Source organism: Gadus morhua, chromosome 11 (genome assembly GCF_902167405.1).
Source record: "Gadus morhua chromosome 11, gadMor3.0, whole genome shotgun sequence".
NCBI classification, from domain to species: Eukaryota; Metazoa; Chordata; class Actinopteri; order Gadiformes; family Gadidae; genus Gadus; species Gadus morhua.
The window spans coordinates 5,533,886-5,543,885 of NC_044058.1; the positions used below are offsets into that span (position 1 = coordinate 5,533,886).

A 10,000-nucleotide genomic window follows, 5' to 3' on the forward strand; every position below is an offset into this window, starting at 1 on the left:
ACACACACATGCACACACATTCACACTCACACAAACATTGACCACACAAAACACAGGCCTTTTTTGCTCTCGTGATTTCATAATGGACAAAGGAATGTGTTATTATTTTTTTTAATTAACTCTCAATGCCACACTGCCCTTCACCTTCTGCATCTATTACCAGCTCTCCCTCTCTCTCTCTCTCTCTCTCTCTCTGTCTCTCTCTGTCTCTGTCTCTCCCTCGCTCTATCTTAATCTCTCTCAGTCCTCTATTCTCTCCCTCTCTTAGACTATATCTCAGCTTAAGAGCCTTTCTATTTCCTGCTGAATTTGTCGTTCCCTTTTAAAGCGTAAACACAGTGTATTGCATTGTGCAGTTGACTTAGCAGAATAAATTGTGTTGAATAAAGATTTGTAGGTGTTGAAAAGACGTTTGAGTAAAAGTCTTTACTCAAACGTTTCATGCATTGGTTAGAACCTTTATTTGAAAAGAGATGATTATCAAGTAATTACTATTACAGTTCAATTACTATTGTTATCGATCCCAGTGAGCCAACTAAAACACTATTTTAAAGTATTTTTGTGTTTTTTACATTAATTTAATATAAACTTTTGATGAAATCATTCGATTCAATAGAGTACTCGTAAAATGGGCACAATTAAACAACCATACTTACCGCCTATCAAACAACAAATGCCGGCTTTGTTTACTGGTTTGGAAATGGCATTATCGGAAATGGTAATATCTGAAGCAATGATTTGTGGTTTAAGTGAGCCTCGCCTGGATTGGGTCTTTAGATGATGTGTATTTATCGGGGCTCGTCCTCAAGGAAACAGATGCTATGATACTATATCATCTAAACTGCTTTGTTTCCTGGATAATGGTCATCAAAATCAAGGGATAATGATGAGATCAAATACAACTTTATTACTCCCCGGAGGCAAATTCAGGAAACAGTGCAAAGCAAGATCAAAATGCAAATAAGAATATGAATACAAATGGGAAGATCTGTACATATAGATAGATGTATACCTGGAATGTATATACATTATATATTGTACATATATGTTTTGCATTAAAAAATATTGTACAGATAAAGTATTGACATAATAATGATGATGATTAAAAACTCATAATAATTCATAATTTAAATGTATCCAGTCCATGGCGGAAGGTGATGGGATGTGTAAGCCAAAAGCTTGTTTGAGGGGTTGGCAACTTCGACAACACACATCCGCACGGCGTGTGAAAGCCTTGCTAAATGAACGTCACTGACGTCTCGACCCGTAGCCGTTCCCTGAGTAATGGACTCAGGCCTACAGGGTGACACTAGGCATACAGCGGCTGAGGGATGAGTGTGGAGCAATGCGGTGAGAATGTATCAAGGCTTTTCAATGTCTCTCTCACGCTGTCCACTGCCACTGGCCCCTCTAATCACTCCCTGTGATCAATCTGCAGGCATTTTAACAGCTCACTCTGGGTGCTGTGTCAGGTCCCTGGGAGACTGTGTTAGGCTTTGTCGTAGTTATAAGAGAGAAAGTGGCTCAAGGACAACACAATGTTAGAGATGCCTCGTGAGGAACAGGTAAAGGCTGAATTTGTTCAATTTGTTTAGGTTTAATGATTTTAAACTATTTTAAACTATATAATACAATAATTTCAATATGTGTCCTTGCATCACTCAAATGTTGGAAAGTGTAAGTGTGTGTGTGTGTGTGTGTGTGTGTGTGTGTGTGTGTGTGTGTGTGTGTGTGTGTGTGTGTGTGTGTGTGTGTGTGTGTGTGTGTGTGTGTGTGTGTGTGTGTGCGTGTGTGTGTGTTTAATAAAATCCAAAAGTAGGAAAATATTGCATGTAATATAATATAATCAATACTATATAATAATTATGATAATACTACTACTGCGGCTATGACAGCTAATTCACACCCAACATTATTTTGATTATTATCATTATTATAATTAATATACTTTATTGTCTTTTTATTTAATTTTTTATATTCAAGTGGGACATCTGGTTTTATGCAACGTGATTAGCAGGGCTGAGGCCTGCTGATGGAGTCCGAGACTCTCTTTATGAGCCCTTGACAGTGTGAATGCAAAGCACCTGCTCTGGGTCCATGTATTAATTATACACCTCTATATTGGTCGGCTCGCCACGTGACTGCACTTCTTCAATCAGGCCAACTGTATATGCTATAGCTGCAGGGAGCTCTGTTACACCACATATATACCATCAGGAGTCTTCTCAGGACAAGTCTTTACATTAGAAGGGTCAACGTTTTCTGCTACAAATAATAATAAAACAATACGCAAATATCCTAGTAATAATTTATCATTATTATTATTATTAATTATTATGATTATTATCTATGGTTATTCTTTATTATTATCACGATAAAAAATCGATTATCCTAAGAAAATCGAAACACAAAATGTCAGAGTAAAAAATCTAAATAGTTAAACTAAAATGTTTCATCATAAAATAAAATACAATGAGTAAAGTGCCTCATACTCTTCCGTCATAGGAATGAGTTAAACAACAGCAGACCTATTAACTCCCTATACCTCATAGGAAGCCAATAGACGTACTTGAGCGCTCGGCTAGCTTCAGTCCACACGCTGCCTCTAGCACACCAGAGAAAGCCCCAGAAACCAACTGGAGGAGCACGGCGCTGGACGGTGAGCGCCGGGGTAATGCGACCATCTCCGTGAGTCAGGTGGCTGATCTATAACTGGGATCCAGTGGGTCTCCTGTTCGCGGGGACTGGGCTCCCTGTATGAGTTACCTCCGTGCCGCTCTGTGGCCGTGCTGGGAGGGGCATGTGATCCTGGGGGTTTGGGTTGCACTTCATATCTGCGTGGGATGGGCCGGGTTCTTCTGGGTTTATAGTGGGCCGCGTAGTGGAAGGGGAGCGAGGTGTAAGGTGACGCACATCAGCTCGCCTCGGAGCACGCGTGCCCGTGTGTGTGTGTGTGTGTGCACGTGTATAAGGTGAGGATATCAGCTTGATTGTCAATTTGGGTATGCATGCATGTGGGTGTTTGAGACAGAGAGAGACGCTCTCTCTCTCTGTGTGTGAGCAGGAAAGGGAAGGTGTGGAATGTTCTCCGGTCCAGGATCCCTTCCTCTGACTGCGCTGGCCTCCCGCCAGCCTCTGGCTCTTCCCAGGGAGGGTTTTTTTCCGATCTGCATGCCCGTTTTGTCTATTTCTGTCTGGCAGGGGATTCAGGTTGATGTGTATCCCTTACGCAAACGCCGCACATTCCCTGTCTCTCTCTGCTGGGGCCCAAGACTCACAGGTTGCTCCACACAGTCTAGGTGGTCAGACGCTGACCTTTCCCCTCTCGCTGTCCATAGCGCTAGCTCTCTCGCTCTCTTCTCTCTTTCTTTCTTTCTTTCTTTCTTTCTTTCTTTCTTTCTTTCTTTCTTTCTTTCTTTCTTTCTTTCTTTCTTTCTTTCTTTCTTTCTTTCTTTCATTTTTTCTTTCTTTCTTTCTCTTGCTCCCTCTGCCTCCTCTCTCCACCTCTCTCTCCCTCTCTATAATGATATATGAATCTCTCTCTTTCTTCCCACCTCTCTCTGGCTATCTCTCACTACACTCCCCCCCCCCGCTCTATTTGCTTATCTCTCCCATGTCCCATCTAATTGTTCTGTTATTAACACGATCTGCTAAAACACACTGCGATCAAAGTGCTGCTAGCAGAAGCAAACATGCTTACATCATCCTTCTGTGTTACGCTTTCAAACCCAGTGCAGCATTATGGGTAACGTAACTTTCCTCCCCTGCTCAGCTGTACGGCGAGTACAGGGAACAATTGGGAAGCTTTGCCAGACGGGAGGCGGCACGCCTGCTGACAGAGAAACAATGGCGACAGGCGGGAGACGACACCATGGGAACCGGACGCAAAGGCCATGGCCGGCGGCACCACGACCCCCTCCGCCACCGCCAGCAGAACCAACCCCCCACGCTGGACTCTCATCTGTCCCAAACCTCCTCCTCCACCCAGAAGCCCCGGCCCTACTCCAAATGCCAAGGTGACTCCCCCAGCCCGCTGTAGTGTGGCCGTCCCTCCACAGTCAATCAGGAGTCTCTTGTCTAAAGGGTGATATCCCAAATAGTCACATGTCCTCGGACAAAGGATTAAATGTCATGAATTGGAGTGGATTGTAGAGCAGGTCATTGTGCCCTGAATCCTGAAGAAGGAAGGCTCTCAGGGAATGATGGTGCTCAGGTTGGGCTGTGATAGATTCCCTCTAGGTTGGTGCTAGATAGACAGACCCAAGGTTGATGCTGAAGGTCACGGTGGACTGGGCGCGCTCTGGGGAGAACACACTTTGCAGAGAACTGGACCTCGGTACACGCAGTGAAAGATGATATTCAGTAAATAATCCAGGGATGATTAATCAGAAATCACTCAGGCTTAAGCCTGACTGCTAAAAAATGTCTACAAAGAAACACATCATTACCCAAACACATGCTCACACACACTGGGCACATACAAACACTCAAACACACACTGGACACGCTCACACACACATACACACACTTAGAACACACACACACACACAAACACAGACGTGTATGTATGTGTGTGTGTGTGTGTGTTTGTGTGCGTGTGTGTGTGTGTGTGTGTGTGTGTGTGTGTGTGTGTGCGTGTGTGTGTGCGTGCATGTCGTGTATGTCTCCCAGACTGTTTGGCTCGTGTATGGCGGCAGATCGTCAAAAAGATGGGGGACGACTGGATCTTCCTGGTTCTGCTGGGCCTGACGATGGCGCTCGTCAGCTGGACTATGGATTACACCAGCGCCAAGAGTTTACAAGGTACCTCAAAGCGATCTGTCATTCAGGCAAACGCCAGGAAAACCCATTCAGTACGTTTACATGCACAGCTTTATCCGATTACATTACGCCGGCAGCGGCGACATGAATGAATAAAGATTGCAAAACACGTCGGAAGAAAAAAACATTTATTTTGATAGATATGCCCAAAGTTACTACTTTACAACCTTGTTGATGACCAACATTTAGAACATGTACTTTCAGCCTTGGGTGAATGAAAAAATCGAAGCGTGCATTAACTGGATGCATCCACCTTTTTAAAGGAGACATATTATGGTGTTTTCCCAACAAGTAAACATAGTATTTGAGTTCCAGAAAACATGTTTATAAAGCTGTTTGCTGGAGCTTTTAGGAAAAAAATCTTTCCGACCACTATTCCCCTCTGCTTCGGTCCCTTCAGAATGTGCTTTTTCTGGTGTCTGTAGCTTTAATGCAAATGAGCTGCTGCCCATTGACCAATGAGCTGTCAGACTGAACCACAGCATGGAGGAGAATGGATTATTGCAGTTTGCAGACTCCTGGAGCTCTAAATCTATATAATATAATATAATATAATATAATATAATATAATATAATATAATAATATTATATATGGGTATTTATATAATATTATATCTAATATCATGGCCAAAAGCTATGTGCGCCTCGGATGATATTATGAATCCTAAAGACTGGGTTTGATGTCTCTGGTACTTCCACACCAATTAAAGACTCGTAGTGGGGAATATCTCGGCCATGGTTGAGAACAATGGGAGAAAGGAACTTTGGCCATGACTCTCTCAAGTCCACGAACCGCGACATGGAGGAGAAAGGGATTGTACTCCGGGAGCTGAGCTACCGTACTGCCGCCGAGCTCCCCACGCCGGAGCTGCTGGACTGCTGGACTGCCGCAGAAGCTTGGGCGGCAGTCCGGCCGCCGTCGAAGCCGTCCGGCCGCCGCCAAAGCTGCAGCTCCGGGGGTGTACTCCGGGAGCTGAACTGCCGCCGAAGCTTTCCGGCTGCTCTGGCAGCAGTCCGGCAGAGAAAGGGATTGTAGTCCTGGAGCTGAGCTGCCGGGCTGCCGCTGAGTTCCCCCCGCCGGAGCTGCTCGTTCGCTGGTCCACAAAATCGTAGCTATGCTCTGATTGGAGGGGAGTGGGGAAGTGGGAGGAAATATTCAACTGTGCCCCCTTCCTAAGTAGGGGGGGCCGAAACTGACTCGCTTGTTTGGTAACTGTAGGCGGGGTACTTTCAGAAATGCATATCTCACTTTTTTCAAAATTTGCATGCATGTGGGAGCACCAGAGACCCGAAACAACACCCCAAATCCCAGGAAAAAATCTTGAGCGTGCGCAGAACACAAAATCCGATTCTAATCCGATTGAATGTATCCATGCACAATTAATGCGATTATCAATCAAATAAACTAGGGGTCTTATCCGTTTAGGTCCGATTTTGGTAGACTAAGGTGTAAACATGCATTTTAAAAATCCAATCATAGTCGGACTAACCCAATAATTCGGTTTTCTTGAGTGTCATGTAAACGCACTGAATGATAAGCATAGGGTCCTATTTTAACGGTCTGAAACGCAAGTGAGAAGCGCCAAGCGCAAGTAGCTTTGTGGGCGGTTCTACGGCGATGTCGCTAGTTTACCGGCACAAAAAATGACTCTTGCGCCCGGCGCATATCTAAAAATGGTTGGTCTGAAGTAGCCTTATTAACCGTAGGTGTGGTTCGGGCGTAACGTGCAATAAGCCAATGAGAGTGCAAGCTCCCATCCCCTTTAAGAGCCATGAGCGCATTTGAATCTGACGAGTTGATATTTTGACAGCGCGTCTGCAGTCTCCGATGAGACAGATGCACATGAATTTCAAACTTCAAATGGCTCAGTTTATGGCCAAATAATATGGCCTAATTCACACAGGGAATAAGGTTTTCTTCCACAACTTGAGTCCTCAAATAAATTTTGGCAAAGAAAACGTATATGATATAACATGTGATATGCGGTAACTGTGGTTCTATTTAATGATATACGCCATACATTATAAACATTGTTTCTTATCAGTATTATATGCATTATCGTTATCGACTTGTGTTCCTAATATGCATGTGTCTCCCCGTTAATATACATTGCCATGGACTGTATTATGCGTTATGTGTTTAGTTTGCGTGTGTTTAAACAGATGGACGCACACACGCGCGCCCGCATTCATTCATTATTTTTAACACTATTGTAACACTCACTCGCGGTAAAACAATGTTTTCTCACGATCAAATACTCATCAATCCTAAAGGTTATGGGCATGTACACGATGAAAATATGCATTCCCCAATGCAAACTAGCAACGACACATGCGCCAGTGATTAAGTCAATTGCGCCGGATGCAAGATAGGGCCCAAAGTGTGCTTTAATTTTGTGCTCTAATTACAATGCTACAATTTAAAAAATCACACCTCTACATTGAAATGCATTAAAGATACAAGACAGATACAAAGACATATTATAATCAAGTAAAACATATGGTGGTTGAAATAATAATACATTTATTAATATGTATATATCAGTTGAAGCGTAAAAACTATCGGCTGAGGTACATTTTGCAGTATGGTTGGCATTGCTGAATCTAAATCTTCTGAAGGATTTCTCTTTTAAGCTGCGGCACACAGTGAGTTAGAGAGAGAGGCATTCCTAAAGCTGGAGCAAGGTCATCTTTATTCAAGGGCAAGCAAACTGGATTATGTTTCCCTGGTAAAACATCGACTCACTCTCCCCTGAGATTCATAACTCAATGTTTATAATTGGAGTTTTAGAAACGATTTAAAGAAAAATGTACCTACTTGTCCTAATAACGAAACGTCACCCGTCTGCACCACCAACAACAAGGAGATAGAGTTGACTTAGATGTCCTTTCCCCCACAGAAAGGCTAGGCTTTCGAGAGAGTAATGCAGAAGTCCCTGGTGAAGGCTGATCCGATTGGTGCTGGAGAGACGCACAGTTCTACCTCCAATATGAATAATTTGTCCCCTTTTGGAAGTACTAATGCATTACTGTCTGTCCCCCCTCTCTCTCTCTCTGTGACCCTGCGGTGACCCCCCCCAGCCTATAAGTGGGTCCACGGAGAGCTGGCGGGCAACGTGGCGCTGCAGTACCTGGCCTGGGTGTCCTACCCCATGATCCTCGTCACCTTCGCCTCGCTCTTCTGCCACCTGGTCGCCCCGCAGGCCATCGGTAGGACATCAAGCGTGGGGGGAGGGGTGCACTGGGGGGGGCGTCAGAGGGGGGGGGGGAGAGTGGGATCCCCGATGAGCCTAGAGGTGCCCTGACCTGCTCATGAATGACCCTTTAGTAGTGGTATATAATAAGTCTCCCTTTTTTTTAATCTTTTTTTTCTCCTTTCATTATCACTATCGTATTTGTCCGTACATCTTTTCTTATTATTTTTACTTCTTACTCTCTTGTGTGTTTTGAGATGAAGGCCCTCCAAGGCTTTTCCTCTAGATTTCCCACACCGGGAAGTCATTCATTATTCTTTAGTGTTATCTGATCATGGTTTTTCCCCTTAGTCGTCCTCTTTTAACAGCCTACCACCCCTTTGTTGTTTATCTGACGCCATGTGCTTGTCTCTCTCCTCTGCTATCCCCGTGCTGAAGCAGTACTTGATTGTGTGCCTGTCTCTCTCCCTGTGAGCCAGGCTCTGGTATCCCCGAGCTGAAGACCATCCTGAGGGGCGTGGTGCTGAAGGAGTACCTGACCCTGAAGGCCTTCGTGGCCAAAGTCATCGGCCTCACCGCCGGCCTGGGGAGTGGGATGCCAGTGGGGAAGGAGGTGGGCACACCCGCAAACATACTATTTAACTCATTCTCTAACAGACTCTTTAACTCACTCTTTAACACACTCTTTAACATACTCTTTAACACACTCTTTAACTCACACTTTGGGATGACCAATACATGATGATCGTTCATCACCTATTGGTCCCCTACTTCCTCCTCCTCCTCCTCCTCTTCCTCATCCTCATCCTCAAACATCCAACCCCCTCTCCCTTCCCCCTCCCGCCCCCCTCGGAGCAGCCATCCATTCCTCCAGACTGTATAATCCGTCTCCTGCTGTCATGTTTTCCTCTTTGTCCCGTGGCACTGGAACCATTTTTCAGCCGCTCCACAAACTGGGTCCGTGCCCCCTTTCCCAGCGCCGGGGCCTCCGTCGAACAGGCCAATTACCACCTGATTTATTTGTACCACTGTTACAACGTGTCCTAGTTTAAACTCTCCACACCCCGGCCCTGCGTGTGTCCGCACGGAGCCTACTCCATGGTATGTATTATGTCCCTGTGTTGATCTCCCCCCCTGTCTCCAGGGCCCCTTCGTCCACATCGCCAGCATCTGCGCCGCGGTCCTCAGCCGCTGCATGTCCTTCTTCTCCGGGGTCTACGAGGTATACCAAGACCCTGGTTCCAGCACGCGCTCCACCTCACCCCGACCCTAACCCTGACCCTGGGGTGGAGATGGTCTCTGTCTGGGCGCCGTCTGTTGTTTTGGACTTGTTGTGTCTCTCCCGCACACACACACACACACACACACACACACACACACACACACACACACACACACACACACACACACACACACACACACACACACACACACACACACACACACAAACACACACACACACACACACACGCCCATCCCCCTTAATAGATCTTGTGTCTTTGTTTTGGCAGTCTGTCTCACACTTAGTCACTGCTTGTGTCTCATTGTATTAATAGGAAGATGGTTATGTCTGGCATGTGTATTAACAGTTGCCTTCCATGTCCCTGTATCCCACTCTCTCATTCTCTCTCTTTGTCTCTCTCACTCTCTCTCCATGTCTCCGTCATCCTATCTCTCTCTCTCTCTCTCTCTCTCTCTCTCTCTCTCTCTCTCTCTCTCTCTCTCTCTCTCTCTCTCTCTCTCTCTCTCTCTGTCTCTCTCCCCCTATCATCCCTTCCTCATTCTATTTCCCCCGGCCCCGACACTGCCTGATGTGCTATGTTGACCTTTAACCCCTTAACCTCAGAATAGCACCCATAACCAGGACCTGCTGGTGTGTGCGTGTGCGGTGGGAGTGGCCACCTGTTTCGCTGCCCCGGTTGGAGGCAAGTCCCTCCCTCTCCTCGCCAACCCTCAGATCAGATCACACCCCCATACACACACAC

At 45.6% G+C, this 10,000-nt stretch overlaps 1 protein-coding gene across 1 annotated transcript in view; it reads left to right on the plus strand.

The window, feature by feature from the left end:
• Positions 1–10,000, plus strand: part of clcn1b (chloride channel, voltage-sensitive 1b) — a 26,740-nt gene that overhangs the window by 5,767 nt on the left and 10,973 nt on the right. Inside the window, exons 2-6 of the mRNA XM_030371220.1 lie at positions 3,773–4,016; positions 4,672–4,803; positions 7,903–8,031; positions 8,495–8,628; positions 9,160–9,237. Coding sequence (XP_030227080.1) covers positions 3,773–4,016; positions 4,672–4,803; positions 7,903–8,031; positions 8,495–8,628; positions 9,160–9,237 — 717 coding nt within the window. The remainder of the gene's footprint in view (positions 1–3,772; positions 4,017–4,671; positions 4,804–7,902; positions 8,032–8,494; positions 8,629–9,159; positions 9,238–10,000) is intronic.